This window comes from Jaculus jaculus, chromosome 5, assembly GCF_020740685.1.
Source record: "Jaculus jaculus isolate mJacJac1 chromosome 5, mJacJac1.mat.Y.cur, whole genome shotgun sequence".
NCBI lineage: Eukaryota > Metazoa > Chordata > Mammalia > Rodentia > Dipodidae > Jaculus > Jaculus jaculus.
The window spans coordinates 78,290,454-78,307,633 of record NC_059106.1 but is presented as its reverse complement, the minus strand read 5'-3'; the positions used below and the strand labels follow the sequence as shown (position 1 = coordinate 78,307,633).

Here is a 17,180-nt window from a genome sequence, read left to right as displayed (position 1 = left end):
GAGGCCAGGGAGCGGTTGGGCCAACACACACACACGCGCACACACACACACACACACACACGCACACACACAGGCTGCCCGAGAGCTCCAGAGGGCGGGCTCAGAGCCTGAGTTGTGGGGTCTACTGACATTTAATAGGATCACTGGTTGCTGGGTTGTCAAAATGCTGGAGTGGGAAAAGGTAGAGACTGCAGGAGGATACAGTGGCTCCATCCAGAAGGGGGCAATGTAGATTCCAGATATGGTTTCAAGATCAAGTTGTCAGCATTTTCCAGTGGACACAAGACAAGAGTGGTTTGGGCCTGAGCATCTAGCTAAATGAAAATGTGTGTACCGAAGGTCCCACCTGCATCTGTCCTTCAAAAGACACCTCTTTCCCTTTTGACCTCTCCCGGTCTTACAGAGAGCCACTTAACAAGCATGTGGTGATGCACACAGCTGTGTCTTGCCCACTTCATAGTTGGCACTGCCAATTATGTTAGAGAGTACAAAGCTTTTGTTCTACTTTGGGCTTTTAGAGTGGGTTATCTGAGGGGTTATTCTTTATCCAAAAGGCTTCCATTCATTACCACTTGTTTAACTCAAAGTTTAATGAATTTGCTTCCCAATAACCACACAGAGATGATTAATATGCCCACAGGCATAATGTGACATCTTTTTTTCAGGTGTGGAGTTCATAAGGAAGAAAACAAGATTGAGCAGACATTTAGGCTAAACAAACAAAAAAGTAAATTTCTGGATTCCAAAGGCCCAGTGAAACAGATTTGTGAAAAAGTACAAGAAAGTCTTTTTTTAAAAAATTATAACCTTCTCTCCAAGCCCCTACTTTTAAAATGTTTTATTTATTTATTTGAAAGAGAGTGAGACAGAGGCAGATAGGGAGAGAGGGAGAGAGAGAAAAAAAATGAGTATGCTAGGACTTCCAGCCACTGCAAATGAACTTCAGACCCATGCACCAGCCACCTTGTGGATCTGGCTTTATGCACTGGGGAATCAAACTTGGGTCCTTAGGCTTTGCAGGCAAGTGCCTTAACTGCTGAGCCGTCTCTCCAGCCCATTCAAGCTCTTAGTTTTTTGAGGCAAGCGCAATAGACTGGCCTTTTTTTTCTAAGGGAGAGCAAATTGGTGCGCCAGGGCCTCCAGCCACTGTAATCAAACTCCAGATGCATGCGCCACCTTGTGCACATGTGCAACCTTGCGCATTTGTGTCACCTTGTGCGTCTGGCTTATATGGGACCTGAAGAGTTGAACATGGGTCCTTAGACATCCCAGGCAAGTCCCTTAACCACTAAGCCAAACTCTCCAGCCCCCCCAAGCTCCTATTTTATTAAATACATATACACTAAAAAGTACAGATCAGTATAAAACAATATATGCTCAGCTCCTGACTTGGCATAAAAATCAATTTGACTACAAGAAATAAAAATACATGAGGTAGAGGAGTACCACTGCTAAAGCTATGATACCTGTAGGTGGAACCCTGTTGAAGCATGTAAGGCTTTCAAATGATGTCGGTGATGAATGTGAGTCCTAAGCCATGGACGATGGAGAGCGAGCATCCACGGGGCCAGGTAGACACATAGCATGGTGCCTGGGGAGCGACCCATGGAGATAGAAGCATGAGAGGCCTCAGCCTCTGGTGGTGGTAGATATAAGACTGCCTTGGGAGGAAGGTGGAGGTGGGAAGGAAGCTGGAAGAGCCCTGAGGGTGGGGGTTTCTGATGCTTGGAGCTTGCAGACCAGGAGAGAACAGCATTTTCCAAAGACGTGAGAAAGTGCAGTCATCCACGGCAGAGAAGGGAACAAGCAGACAGCGCCCTGGTCACCGGCTGGCCAAAGCGCTGCAAAGAAGAGGGAGAGGCCAACTGTGTGCAATGCTTCCAACGCTCAGGAAGGACTAGATAGATGTGAGTGGCTCCTGACCTCTGTAAGATGCAGGTCACCGCCTACCTTGAAAGAATAGTTGTCAAGGTCGGAGGGACAGCAGGCTGCCCTGGAATGAGGTGGAGCCGGCAAGGAGATAACACGGGGGCGAGCCACAGAATTGATGCCTTCTTGAGTTCTTTTAAAGGAAAACTTCTTTTAAAATCTGGAAGTTCAGACCCACTGGCCAAAGGGGTGTTTTTACGGTAGAAACACGTGTAGGCTCGTTTGAATGGAGCCCATTCCCAGTGGGTTGGGAGGGGCAGCACCCAGCTTCCTTTCTGAGAGCAGAGTTCTTTGGGCACAGCTGCTGGCTGAATCTGCCACAGGCCTGTCAGTGGGGAGCACCTGGGTAACCCCATGCCCATGAGTCTCCATACCCTGCTCTTCTGGGCCCAGCATATGGTGAGGCTTGGATGCCACCTCTCTGTACACCAAGGCTGGCTGCCTCCTGCTTATGACCAAGTTCCCAAGGGCCTGCCTCAGTGGGCCTGGCTTCCCTGCACCTCATCAGTCTAGCTCATCTGTCCCTGAGACATCAGCATACACAGCTTACCAAGACAGAGCATGGATAGCCAGTGAGGGCAGCCGGGTACTTTCTATCCATTCCAGGGACTGCCCCTTCCATACATCCCTGGGCCTGAGTTCCCAGTATCCCTTGCAGCAAGAAAACTTGAGGTAGGACAATGTAGTCATTACAGTCAAGAAACAATATAACTCTGTGTGAAAACACTGCTTCACAGAGCCCTTCTATACCATCAAAGCAAAACCATGGGTGCTGGGTGCAAGCCAGCACAATGCCCTCAGTTGCTCCCACAGGCTGCCTGGAAAGCACAGGCTTGGTTCAAATGGGGAACTGGTGGGGATACAGAGAGGGGAACGTGGGCAGGGAAGTCAGAGCCATACACTGGGGATGTACACAGTGTACGCCAAGAGTTGCCCTGGACCAAGTCACTGAGGGACTCAGGGAGAGGCACCAGTATCATGACACAGAGTGGCAGGAAAGGGGATCTCAGTGCTAGTCTCTGAAGACACGTGGATCTGGTGCAGGGCAGGGTTAGAGGTAGAAAACTTGAGCATGCTGGACACGCACACAACAGCTGCTCTTCAGCGCCTGGCTCATTAGCTCTCACGGTGAATTGGCTCATTATGCATTAACATGGGCACGTCTCAAAAACACCACTGAGAAACTAACCAGTTGAAGATGTGTCGAAACTGTGCTGGCTTTACATCACAGCTATGTATTTAACATTTATGTTTCCCATAAGCACATGTAGAATTCGTTCACTCCACTCCCAAGGACTTACTGAGGTCATGTGATTTGCCGTGGCCAATCAATGTGAGCCCAGGTCCTGGACAGCCGGGTTGGGAGCCCTGGCCCAGTGTATCCCTCTGTCCTTCTTCGTTGGGTCTCCACTAGCCTGGGTCTCTAACTGGACCCAGTGAGCCAGCCTCTTTGCATAGTCTTTCCCAATATATGGTATGTCGCAGGTGAGGGGACCTTAAGAATACACTTGATCAGCAAGGGGATGGCTGAGTTGATGGTTAGCGCCTCTGGTGATCCCCTCTCCCATATTTGCAAATACTCCTGGGAGGTGGCACCTGATGATGTGACACATGAAGATGCCTCCTCAGAAGCTAGGTGGGAGGCAGAGCAGGGCCCAGGAGGGACAGCTGGGCCAGAGGAAGGAATGACCTGATGGGTGACACCATGGGACAAGCTGGAAGAGGAGGGATGACACTTCTCACAGCCAAGGTGAGCTGCCCCGGGTGGAGATCCAGAGCTGGGTACTGGTGAGGGGCCCACCAGTGTCCACCTGCTGGGCTTCTGTGGTGTACACCTTCCGTGGTTCCACAGGACCCTGTGACAGAGCCTTAGCCCTGCTGATGTTCCCGTGGTAGAGGAGGGTGTGACAGTTGGAAAGGTGGGGGATGGTCATGATAAGGCAGAGGTAGGTGGACCACTGGAGCAGTGGTGACAGTCCCCGGAAGAGGGAGATGATAAAACACCAGGCTGGACTGAATGATGATGTGCGTGGACGAGGATTAAGACGTTAGAACCCAGGCTGTTGGAAGCACTCAGGCCGTCTTTCACCTTCCATCTGGGGGTAGGTATGTCTAGCTTGTCTCTGGTCAGGGAGAGGCCGCTGTCAGCTGCCTGTCCAGAGGTTCAACCTTCCCTAGGGATGCAGGCAGCAGAGGGTCTCTGAATGGGGCCTCCACCCTGAAGGCACCTGTATCTTTGTGCACACATATGATTTCATGTAGGAAGGATCCTTGTCACCAGCGAACACCACAGACCCTCAGAACCCTGAGACAGTCCCAGACACTGGAGGGAATTGGACACAGCTACCATGCACGGATCCTGGGACTGGTGGTATGACAGCACACAGCCACACGAGGGCGCTCTAACCAAGCGGCAGGAGCAGAAAGCCATCCCAGTCCTCAGGAGGAAAGCCAGTGTTCGCAGGCACTTCTGGTAGGTTTCCTGGACGGTGCCACCCATGGTATTTTGAGCAGCGTGTTTCAGAGATATTTGCCATCCCCTGACCCTGTCCCCATCACTATGATAACCACTTCCTCCCCTCTGGCTAGTGCCACTGGGGGAGCCAACTCGTGGCTCTGGGGACGGCGGCAATTCAGCTGTCCTCTTCCCCAACCTTCCAGAGGATTCCAACACCTGTCACCATGACTTCCTGTCCATTGCTCGCAGATGCTAGAGAATGGGAGTCCCACTGTGCCAGCCTGTGTTGGCTGAGGCTCATGGGGACTGTCATCTTTGGGGATGTTTAGGACAGGGACACAAACACAGGACCCTGAGACAGACACCACAGCACCTGCTCACAGACACCACATCCCGAGGAGAGAACACGTGGCCACACAAAACACAGTGTGCACAAAGAACTTCCACAGATCACGTTTGAAGCCAGTTGCCTTCCTAGAGCCCAGGGGGGTCCCCCAGACACGTCGCTCAGCAGGTTTATAAAGCCAAGTGTTACAGGCCAATATTGCCAGAGATGAGATTCAAAACTCCACCCCAACCAATGCGCCCTTGGGCTTGCCAGGAAACAGGCTGGGAGCAGTGTAACAGGAGCAGGTACATACAACCACCTCAGAAACCGGTGGGAACTCTGGCTCCTTGATCCTTAGCAACACCCAGCGTCCCGTGCCCCCACCAAGGAGCCCTGGCAGTATGCCCAAAGCAGGTGGCCCGTGAGTCCCACTTTGTGAAGAAACACTGCAGGGACCACGAGCGCCTCCCAGCCAGGAGCCGTTGGCTGCCTCTGCACGCGCGCGCACGAACAGCTGAGGAGAGAGTGTAAGCCTTACCCTCCTTCGAAGATTTTGATCCTCGCCGGCTCTCCCCTCTTGGAGGCGGGAGCGTCCTCCTCGGGCTTCCCTCGCTTCTCCTCCTCCTTCTCTGCTCTAGCTGGGTCTGTCTGGCCCTCTGGGGAAACCAGCGACGGGAGGTGCCCCTGTACATGCCAGGCGTGACAAACACCGCGGGAGGTTAAACTTCTCCCTGGACGGGAAGTGCCCCAGCGCCCATGCCTTGAACGACACTGCATGCGTACACGCTTGGGCCCCCATTTTCACCCCCACAGATTCAAGGAGTGGCCCTGAGAGAGGTGAAGTCTCCTCCACGCTGGGCCCGGGCACTGTCAGCTCCACTTGCCCTGGACGGGCGCTTTGCTTTGTCATTATCGCTAGTCTGGGAGCTCCGTCTGGCTTGCCTTGGTCACCTTGTATCCAAAACAGGGTTGCCTTGAAAAGTCAAAAGTTGGACTCCATCTTGTGAATTAACTGGTCTAGTTCTCACTGTTGGACCAGAAAGTTGAGGCTGCCTATCAACCTACCCAGATCAAGGCAGAGCTGTAAGCCCCTGCCTTCAGGATGAGGGCCACCCAATGTTAGCACTAAAGGTCAGGAGCTAGGTCATCCTGCTAGGGTAGTTGTGTGGCTCTGGGAATGGGGGAACTTGTTTATAGAGTGATGGGCCTTGGTTGACCTAGTTCTAAGGGGAGGGAGGGGATGGCATTACCCTTGAACTTTCCAGCACTTTCCAGTATCTTGAGAACATGTCCTCTAAACCTGCCGGGGTGGCCGTGGATGGGTACACCCTCATGTATGGAATACTGATGCCATGCCGGGGACTAGTGAGATGTACTTGGCTGGGAACCGAGGATGTGAGTTCAAATGTCAGAGAGACCACTGCAGGTTGACCTACCCTTGGGTGATGACCACACACACATCTCTGGGCTTCAGAGCTAAGGGAGCCTCGCCTGTATTACAATCCAGTCAGGGTCAATAGTGACCCCCCATGGAATCTTTCAGAAGGAAAGGCGAGGCACAGAAACCCAGCACAAGCCACACTGTCACTCTGACAGAAGCCACGCCGTTAGATTTCCAGGGCACACTGTCCCCACTCCCATGCTGGCCTGAGAGCTTCAGAATGACAAGGCTGGTGGACAACATCTTTCCCACAACCTGATACAATGTCTAGACAGGCTGGAGGAAGTTAGTTTGGGGGCAATGTACAACTTTACCAGGAAACACTGGGAAAGTGCTCATTAGTGGAACTGAGCAAGGGACTCAGGATCTACCTTAGCATTACCCCCAGCACCCCATTTTTCAAGGAAGGGTTTCACCTTAGCCCAGGCTGACCTAGAATTCACTATGTGGTCTAGTCTGGCCTTGAACTCACTTATTGTGTTCTGCCTCTGCCTCCTGGGTACTGGGATTAAAGCTGTGTGCTTCCATGCCTGGCTAGCCAACCTTACCTTTCAATGGTAGCAGTGTGAGTAAGTATGGCTGAAACCAGAGAGTGTTGAGCTAACACACACGGTAATGTATCTTGTGCCAGTACTGTTCTATTACACTTTTCACTTAATCATCTCCAGAGTCCTATGAGCTCAGTATTACTATGATCAGTCCTAACTAACTGATCATGAAGCCAAGTCATAATTCTGGTATGTGAGGTAATAGAAATCAAACCTGTACAACTACCTAAGTCCGTTTGTCATTTATTTATTTCGTGCATGCATGTATGTGTAGGCCAGAGGTAAACATCAGGTGTCTTCATCATTCTCCAGCTTATTTTGAGACAGAGTCCCCAGTGAACCTATAGTTCACCGATTAGGCTATACTAGCTAGCCAGGAGGGCTCAGGGATTCTTGTCTCTACTTCCCCAGTACTATGATTATAAGTGCATGCCACTGCACCCAGTTTTTATGTGGGTGCTGGGGACATCAGGTTTGTGAAACAAATGCTTTACTGAGCCATATCACCAACCACTGGAGTCCTTGTGACAGTACTATGGTTATCAGAATGATCCACAGGAGGAAAGAAAAAAAAAGACACTTAAGGACAGGAATGTGGCTGCAAAATGGACTTTTATACAAGCCTGAATTTGTCCAGAGTTTAAGTGTATATGGCCAAATGCAAATGTGACTTGCCTAGACCTGCAGGAAGACAGGTAGGTCAAGCTTCAAAATTCTGAGATAAACCAAAGGACTTCCTTAAAGGATATCCAAAGGTGGACTGGGTGGTACTAGGAGGTGATATGCTTCCTATCGTTAGAGATAGGTAAGAGGGAGGGAGGAAGGGAGAGAGATCAACATGTAGACCACTCAGTTATGCTAACGTACTATATTGTGTGATTTGGAAGGACACATGCCTTCATTCAAAATAGAATATTCCAAAGAAAAGTTTGTAAGTTTTGCTCATTTTAAGAACCTAGCTCATAATGAACAAAACACTGTTAAAGTCAAATGAACACTTCCTTTTTCTTCAGTGCTCTGTATAATTCCATTTAGGGAACAGGGACCATTTAAAAAGGTGTAGGAGCACCATCTAGATTTTTTCAATATTTTCTTATTTGTGGGGGGGGGGAGAGGAAGGTAGAGGGAGGGTGGGGGAGAGAGAGAGAGAGAGAAAAAGAGAAAGAAAATGAGTACAGACATGGGTATGTCAGGGCCTCCTGCTACTGCAAACAAATTCCAGACATGCACCATTTTGTGTACCTGACTTTATGTGGATACTGGGGAATCAAACCCAGACCATCAAGCTTTGCAAGCAGCACCATTAACTGCTGAGCCATCTCTCCAGCCCACAATCTAGTTTTCAGTCCAGTCTCTTGCCATTTACTATGTGGCTGTGTGCAAGTTATTTTAACCACTCTGCTTTGGTCTCTTTACCTATAAAATAGTGATACTGAACCCTAATTTCTAAAGTGGCTGTGAGGATGAAAGTGAAAGTTGCATAGTACCTGGCACAAAAGTTATGCACTTAATTATAGAAGCATCTGGCCAAAGTCACAGCTAATGTGGTATCTATGGCAAAAGTGTACTGACAAAGACATCTAGAGAACAAACTTGGAAGACAATTTGTGAAGAAAATCCAACCAAGCTAAGGACACACTTCATGTGCAACATTCACAGCATGAAGGAAGAGGAAGGCGCCCACACTGACAGTTAGAGGTTGTGTTCTGCTCACTGATCGGCAATGGAGTTTGGTTTAGGGGATTCGTGTGGGATTTTGACAAAGCACCTGGTTGGATGGAACACCTGTGAACATTTTTAAACTTGCAACTGTTTTCTTTTTTATGAAAGAGAGACAGTGCAAGAGATAGAGATAGAGACGGAATTGGCATGCCAGGGCCTTCCGCCACTGCAGTCAAACTCCAGACATGTGCACACACCTTGTGCGCATGTGTGACCTTGCATGCTTGTGTCACCTTGTGCATTTGGCTTATGTAGGATCTAGACAGATGAACATGGGTCCTTAGGTTTTGAGGTAAGTGCTTCACTGCTAAGCCATCTCTCCAGCCCTTGCAATTTATTTTAAAGGTTTCTTTCCACAAATAATTAAACAAAGGGAAAGAGACTCTTTGGAGTCTGACAGGTCTAAGTCTGGGCTCAAATTTTGGATGAGTTAGATGCTTGGAATGTGTCCTTGACCTGTCTCAACCTCTGACCTGGAGTTCTCTTATTTTCAGAATGGAGAAGCTGATGCTTGCTTCACAGGTGGAGGTGAGCAGTAAATGGGGTTCCAGGCCCCAGCCCAGTACAATGAGGATATTCATCAAACAAGACCACTTATGTCTCCACAGACTTAAAGCCTCAGCCCAGCCTTGTCTGGGCAGAAAGAATTTATATAAATTGGAATTTCAAACTTGCTGAATTTGCAGGGGATCAGTTGTGTTATAGCTCCAAACCTAGCTTAGGTCAGATGCAGTGAAGGAGTGAATATGAGTCCCAGACTCAGACAGACAAACAGACACTAAAGCAGGAAGAAGACCAGTTGGGGAGAGAGGCTTAGTGGGAGTAGAAGGAGGATAGGAGACAGTAATGGGTGATGTATGTGATCAAAGTACATCATATATGTTTATGAACTATTGAAAATAAAATAAAAATAAACTAATATGAAATTTATTAAATGAATGAATTTTAACTAATTCTACAAAAAGAAAATGAGCTTCAGGGAGAGGTTGATGCACAAACTATGAATAATACTGCCTCCTACAGGTGGAAAGAACATTGCAGGCCAGCTTATTTGCTATTCTATTCCCAGAAAAGAAAGGTCTATTGCAGGAATAGTTTGTGTTATGCTGGGGAGATGGCTCAGCAGTTAAAGGAGTGGCTTGTGTCAAATGCTAATGTTTCTGGAAGTGGGAAGATTTTAAATGATAGTAGAGAACAGAAATAGCAGGCAGGGTATAAAAATGCAGGAAGAGACTTGATGAGCAAGGGAGATACACCCATGATAAAGGAAGGACTGGTGCAAAGCTCTACAATTGCCAGAGGCATTTCTACCAATCAAGTTCCCCAAGTCAGCCTTTGGGAGAATTTATTTTCCTTGCTTAGAATGAACCTTTGATTTTATATTAGAAATTCATGGGAAAGCAGGATTGTTTTATTGATCACTTTTTTTTTCTTGAGGAATGGTCTCATTCTAGTCCAGGTTGACCTGAAACTCACTCTGTAGTCCCAGGGTGGCTTTGAACTCACAGTGATCCTCCTACCTCAGCCTCCTGAGTGCTGGGATTAAAGCGGTACACCACTACACTTGGCCCTTTTTTGGGGGTGGAGTAATGTATCTATTTCAATCATGTGAAACTCAATAAACATGATCCCTGGTAAGGGGACCAGTCACAGCTCCCAGACTAAAAATCACCCCCCTCAGCTGACTCTAGTTCTATAAACTCAGCATGAAGAAAATGTGGCTTTAAAAGCTCAGCATGCGGGCTGGAGAGATGGCTTAGCGGTTAAGCGCTTGCCTGTGAAGCCTAAGGACCCCGGTTCGAGGCTCGGTTCTCCAGGTCCCACGTTAGCCAGATGCACAAGGGGGCGCACGCATCTGGAGTGCGTTTGCAGAGGCTGGAAGCCCTGGCGCGCCCATTCTCTCTCTCCCTCTATCTGTCTTTCTCTCTATGTCTGTCGCTCTCAAATAAATAAATAAAAAATTAAAAAAAAAAAAAAGCTCAGCATGATTTTGGCACTGAGATGACAAGAACAAGGCTGAACTTACCTCTGTCATGCGAGGCTTGCGGGAGCTGGATGGCACCAGCCTTCCTGTCTCAGGATGCGGAGCAGTGGCCATGGTGTATGTCTCTTTGCTCACTGTCTGCTTAGACCTCAGGAGGGACAAAGCAGCTTTAGTGGAAACCCCTGGAAGGTTGGGGTTGTACAAACTTATGCACCAACCAGCGTAAACAGAGGACCTCCTATCTGCATGCTGGATGTGATTTGGCTTAATGTAGTTTAAATAGCACCAACTGACATTAGTGGTCGTGTGGAGGCTGGGGAACTGCAGTACCTTCTTTGAGTCCGTACCTTCTTGTGACTTGGCTGATCTGGGGGAAGAGTCTGATGGAGGCAGAGAGCTGAGAGGTGCCAGGGGAGGGAGGTCAGGCTGTTCCTTGGAATCTTCTTTCTTCATGCTCAGTGAGGGCAACCCTCTTCGGTGAGGTTTTCCAGATGGTTGGGCAGATTCCTTCAAAGATTCTGAGCTGGAGACTGTCCCATGGGGCACTGGTGGATGGGGGAGGGAAGACACTTCTTTTGGGTCAGATGCATCTGAGGGAAGGCTGGACAATGTATCCAATTCCCTCCTGCCCCGGCCCTGGCTGCCCATGTGGGATTTTTCTGCTCTCTTCCCATCCTCAGCACTGGTCAGGACCACACTGCAGGGTTTCACCAATTCCAGTTTCTCATCTGCCTTGGAAGCCTCCTCCTCCTTTACTCTTTTTTGCTGCTGGGTTTCCATAGTAAGTTCAAGGCTGCCGGCTGGGGAGAGGACACGCTTGCTTCCCCCAACTGCAGATGAGCTCCCCTCCAGGCTCAGGACACCCTCAGATGATAGGGAAGTGCCTTTCCTTTCAGGCACCCGTAGGTATGGAGTCTGGAAACTTCTGTTTTGCTCCTCACTTAGCCCAGATGGTCCAGGCCTAGTCTCATACACATCACCTCCACACACAGAGGACCCCTGGGAAGGGGGCTCTTCACACTTTGCAAGAGCTATACTTGTTGAGCTGCTTTGTGACTGGGTGACCAAGATCTGAGAAAGGGTGGTGTACATCGCACTCCCATAGGACGGCATGTGGGTCTGAATGCGGACTGGCACAACCAGTGGCACCATGGTGTCTGGACAGGCAGGCAGGGCCAGTGGTGGGGCTGAAGTGGTTGTTGGAGAGCTGGCTGAGGGAGCCACTGGGGGCAGCTGGATGTCACTGCTGTATTCTGTGCTGCTGGAGGGACCAGGAGGTCCTGCTACTAGTGGAGCCAGGCTGGTTTTGATTGGTGGCAGGTGGCTTTCCATGTCACCAGGGAGCTGCAGGGAAAACTGAGATTGCAGAGGGAGGAAAAATCCAGAGGAGAGGTCTGAGGAGGCAGGGCATGGCATGGGGAGGTAGGAGGGGGGCTCCCGGAAAGGGATGCTTGTGGGGTGAGGAAGGAGCTGGGGGACATGGAGCTGGCTGGGGTGCAGCACCGTAGGCTGCAGAGGAAGCAGTGGGGCCTGGAATAAAGAGGGTGGGAGTGGGGGCATAGAGTAAGGGGAGGAAAGGAGGCTGGCCATGGCCTGTGTGGAGAAGAACTCAGAGGACTGTCCTGGCTCCTGCAAAAGGTGCTGCAAGGAAAAGAGGGAGCCAGGTGGGGGCAGGCAAGGCTTCTCTTGCAGGGGCAGCTGGACACCAGGGGGGTGGAACACCTGCAGGGCTTCTGTGTAGGGTGGGCTAGATCCCAATGGGGGCCTGTCCTGCACCTGACTCTTGCCTCCTTCAGGGTACCCAGTGTGTGTGATGGCTGTGGAGGAGATCTGGGGCCCAGAGCTTTTAGTAGAAGGCTTGTTAGCTGAGGGCTGTGGCTCCTCACTCTCCTGTCTTGCCTTAGGGGTGGCCTCTGGCTCAAGTTCTGGAGCTCTGCTTAGGGAGGCCTGTCTTACTAAAAAGCATTTTCTTCTTTCTGGTGGGGCAGCTGGGGTCGGGGGAGCTGTGGGGGTTGCTGCAGAGGAGCCTGTCGGAGACAAGCTGCCATAGTCAAAGGATTTGCTTCGAGTCTCTGTCATGTGTGTGGAGTGGGACACATTGGGGCTCTGCTCTGAGGCTGATCTCCGCATTTCTCGGGCATGTGGGTGGTGGCTGGGGACAGTCAGCATATGGGTACCCAAGGGTTTGGGGCGTGTGTCCAATGAAGGCCCTGGGGCCTCAGCTTTCCCATGGTCCTCCCTGTCAAATGATGCAGAGCGACTGGAGCCACTCAGAGAGATGCTGCTCTCCTGACTTGGGCTGCGAGACAGAGGAACGGAGGACTCGAAGCTAGACTCCCCAGAGGACTGTGCCATCTCGGCCAGGCGAAGTCTCTTCTTCTTGGGTGGCAGCTTCTCGGCGGGGAGCTGTGCCAGTGTCTGGCTGCGCTGGGGCCACTGGAATTCCTCAGTCTTCTCGGGCTCCTTTGGGGGCAGTTCAGGCTCTGTGTCAGGCCGGTCATGTTCTTCAGTCACCAGGATCTCGGGAACCTGAATATTGGGCTGGCGGACCAACCTAGGCTGCAGGGAATGTGTGGAGCGTCCATGAGGAGTAGGTGGTGGGGATGAGAACTGGGCCAAGGGTTTGTCTTCTCCTTCCACACTGCTGGGCTGCTCGAGAGGGTCAGATTTCTCAAAGGAACTGGTGTGCTGGATGACAGAAATTTCTTTGGATGTTGTTCTCCTCTCCTTCCCTGGTTCTGATCCAGCCCCTGGCTTGGGAGTCCTTGGCTGGAAGCCCGTGGGTCCCTCCAAAGAGGGCACTGGTTTACTTGGCTCTGCTGGTGACTTGGTGGACTCTAGGGGAAGATTCCTAGCAGCGTCTGATGGCCCAGAGCTACCAAAGGCAGGTGGCTCCTCCTCATCGCCAAGGCTCTTCTCCTTCCTCCTCTTCCTCAGTGGAGTGAGTTCCAAGGTGGCTCCCAGTTTATAATGCATCATCTGGGACCAGGGCTCAGGTTCTACCTGGGTCTTTTCAGCTTCAGGAGCACCTGCGGAATGAGGCTTTGTGATCTGGAGCTCAGAGCAGTAGTACTTCTTATGAGCCTCGTAATTATCCCGTTTCTTGTACCGAGCACCACAGATGGTACATTCGTAGATGACACCTTTTGTTTTCATGCCCTTCTTGGTCTTTTTGGTGAGGTCACTTTCCTTGGGTTCTGGTTCATCGGAGGGCTTGGAGGCAGGGTCTTTGTTGCTTGGTCCAGGCTCTTCGGAACTGAACTCACCTCCCAAAGGAAGCTCGATTGCCGGCTGGCGCTTCAGCATCCGTGGGTGGGAGGTGAACGCAGGACTGTTGCGGCTAGGGCCCTCCGGATCAGCGATGTGGTCATCAAAGGAGTAGCTCCCTCGGAAGGTGTGATGGGGGGTGCTGATGGTGCAAGCAGCAGAAGGCATTGAGTGGCTTCTTAGGAGAGGCACAGGGGGAGTGGAGCTGGGCGGGTGCTGGAGGCCCAGCAGCGATTGTTCTGGCTTTGTCTTCTCCCCATGGGAAGTCAGCGACTCCCTGTAGAGGCTGGATTTCGGGGACTCCACACTGCTGCGTCTCGTCAGTGAGCTCCTCCTGGGTTTTACGCTGTCGATCTCGCTGGTGTCCACCACAGCCTCGTTGATGGTGATGAGTTTTGTGATGTGCTCAATCACCTGTGTCCGGGGCACAGACAAAGGCACCAGGCTAGGCTTATCTTCGGCAGACAGAGGCAGCAGGGGCTGGGTGGAGGTGCCTGTCAGCATAGATGTCCGTTGTCCGATCCGCCCACACTTGCCGAAGATGATCTCGGCATAGGACTTGGCATTGGTGTTGGGGGGGCTGACCTGTTGCTCAGCGCTCTCAGAGCGTGAGAAATACCCAGACTCCGTACTTCCTTTGCTCCCAGGACTCAGAAACGCCTGCTCATCAATCACCTTCTTCCTCTCACTCAGGCGGAGTGCCAGCTTCTGCTTAATGGTGTGGGTGTCTTCTGGTTTATGGCTCAAGGGATGCTCAGATGAGGGTTCTGCAAATGGGCTGGGGTCCTCGAGCGATGGCGCTGTGCTGGACTGGGACAAGGAGCTACGTTCATGGCTAGAACTGTGGCTCCCGGAGCTATACAAGCTGCTGGAGAGGAGAGGGTGTTTAGGTCTGGAGGGAACCTCTGTTGGGGGACCGGATGTGGTGCCAGTTTCATCTTCGGAGTCTGTGCTTTCTCCCTCGGTGGGTTCCTCAAACTCCTCCCCAGGGATCCTCTCCATCTCTAGCCCTGGGGGGTACATCTCACCTCCTGCACCCGAAGCCAGGCCAGCTTTGATACGATGGGCATGAGACTTCCTGTGCTTGTAGAGGTTACTCTTGGTCTTGAAGGAGAAGCCACAGGGGCCACAGGGGTAGGGCCTCTCGCCTGTGTGTGAGCGGATGTGCTTCTGGAGCACGCTGGGCTTGGCACAGGGCCGGCTGCAGTACTGGCAGATGTACTTGCCTGGCTTCTGAGGTTTCCTCTCCTTCTTGTGTCCCTCTTCTGTAGGTTTCAGGGACACCTGTGAGGGACGGGACACATAAACCTTGGGGATGCCAGTCAGGTCCTCAGGGGGAAGGATGGAGGTATGGGATGGGAGGAGCTGGCTCTTCGGATGGAGTCCAGGAGCCACAAAGGAGCCTGAGGGTCCCGGTCTCATGGGATCGACCAGCTGCCACGTGGACCCCTCTAGGAGATGCTCTGGTTTGCTGGGAGACATGAATGCTGGTGTCATGGGGTGCTGCGGAAGCTGCGAGATGTGAACTGAGGTCTCAATGGAAGGCCTCCTGGGGGGCTTCTGTTGTACGCTTGTTTTCTCCTGAGAGCCCTCCCTAACAACCAATGAGGGGCCTGGGAAGGGCTGCGGGGCTAGGAGCTCCTGGGGGGTGCTTTCTTGGGGGGCAGTGGTGCCACTGCCTGGGTACGGCGTGCTGGAGGAAATGCTCGTCTGAATGGCCTCTCCCTTGGTCAGCCGCTTCCGGGGACTTCCATCAACCTTCTTGGTGCCCTTGACACTTTGTTCAGGATCCATGACCTTTACAGAGACTTCAGATGCTGTTCTGGGAGGTGAGGCAGGTTGCATTTACGAATAACCCAAGTGTCCCGAGGTGTCCAGCTTTGGCCACATTGGTCAAGAGCTATGGAAGCCAACCCTACAATGGCTTTGGGAGTTGGTTTGATTTTTTGCAAGTGTCAGTGGCTGCAAGTGAACTCAGAGTAGGTCTCGGGGCCTGCGCCGTTCATGTTGGTCAGGCAGGGCCCTCTACTCTGCAGACAGAAAGCACGCCGGCGCTTCCTGCCTGAGTGTCTGTCGTGAAAACGGCATGAAGGATGTCAGTATTGCCATTGAATGGGTTTCACTGGCAGTGGCAGGTGGCCCCCACAAGTCCCCTGTGTGCTATGCAAATGGCCGAAGGTTGGAGACTTCTGTGTCCATGGCCCAGTCATCCCTGGTTCTGGCTTGAGAGAAGCCGCTTTGGATGCTGGGGTGGCTCCGTCCCCACCTCTTCTCCCCTCTACGGCTGTGATGGAGATCAGCGGTCTCAGAGGAGAAATCGCGCTCTTCTATGGGACAGAAGCATACACACAACCAAGGATAGAGAATTACTGACACTGTTCATAGTCTGGGCAGCTGGGACTCAGGGTCAAAGCCAGCTGAAAGCCCTGAAGTTTAGCCAGATGCTTAACAAGAATGCAGAACCCCAGCTCCCTCTGTCGAGTGACACCCATCCTGTGCTCACTCACCATGGCCAGGTTCTGACACTGTGGCCTTGTGGGCACTGGAGGTGGAGGCCTGGGCCCTCACCCCTGCCGTGGGACCCATTTGAGCTTTCTAAGCCTCTCTTTCTTTGCATGTAAAAAACAGATAACAGCAAGTCTTGCCCATGAGGAGGGGATGCAGAAGATCTGGGAAAGCTGCCCATGGTGCTCCTGGAGCAAAGGGAAGTATTTGAGGGTGGCCGAGATGAGCGCTCCCAGGGGCAGACTGTTCTAGTCTCTCTGGCCTCCAGTCTATATCCACGAGAGACACCGCTGTCTTTTTAGCCCTGTGCTAACCACTCCTCGGCCTGTGCTCCAGGGCCGAGCTGCATAGCACTGCCTTAGCTGGTAGGAATGCACACGTGACCTTGCTGTGACTCCCAGATTGGTCCAAACATTTCCGAGGACATGGGGAACTTTCTGGAAGGTTATTTCAGGTTTGTAGCTTTTTCTTGTCCCACAAGTGTTCCAAGAAGGCCCTGAAAGTAACTCAGAGCGGAGGTCCTTGCCAAGAGGAGGGCAAAGCTAGTCTGCTGGCCTGAGTGGACACCAGGATGTATCCTCCCAAGATGTTGGATAGCAGATAGGTTCAGGAGCACTGGCCTCAGGGCCCTTTTCTTCAGGGGCAAGGTAGAATGTCAAAGCTGGAGGTCACTATGACTATCTTATCCAATCTTCTGACTTTCTAGCTGAGTCAACTAAGGGCCTACAGAGAGAAGGCACCCTACCAAAAAAACTAGGTTTTCTTTTTCTGTGGTGCTGGGATTGAGCCTAGAGCTTTGTAAATGCTAGGCAAGTACTCTGCCACTGAGCTACATCTCTAGTCCTTGGGTGTTTTTTGAAATAGAGTCTGGTGTATAGCCTAGGTTGGCCTTGAACTCATGATCCCCTTGCCTCAGCCTCCAGGTAGGTGCAAGGGTTCCACTGTGCCACGATGCGCAGCAAGATCCCAGTCTCTAAGAGACAGCGTGAGCACCTGAC

The 17,180-nt window shown here is 51.5% G+C and overlaps 1 protein-coding gene across 2 annotated transcripts in view; it reads right to left on the bottom strand.

Annotated features, from left to right (window-relative positions):
• Hivep3 (HIVEP zinc finger 3) overlaps positions 1-17,180 on the bottom strand; it is a 113,095-nt gene that overhangs the window by 28,117 nt on the left and 67,798 nt on the right. For both annotated transcript variants that reach the window (XM_004670461.2, XM_045150628.1), the window contains exons 3-4: positions 10,453-16,004; positions 5,254-5,399 (exon numbers count right to left, since the gene is read on the bottom strand). In XM_004670461.2, the coding sequence (XP_004670518.2) occupies positions 5,254-5,399; positions 10,453-15,522 (5,216 nt within the window). In that variant the 5' untranslated portion in view covers positions 15,523-16,004. The remainder of the gene's footprint in view (positions 1-5,253; positions 5,400-10,452; positions 16,005-17,180) is intronic.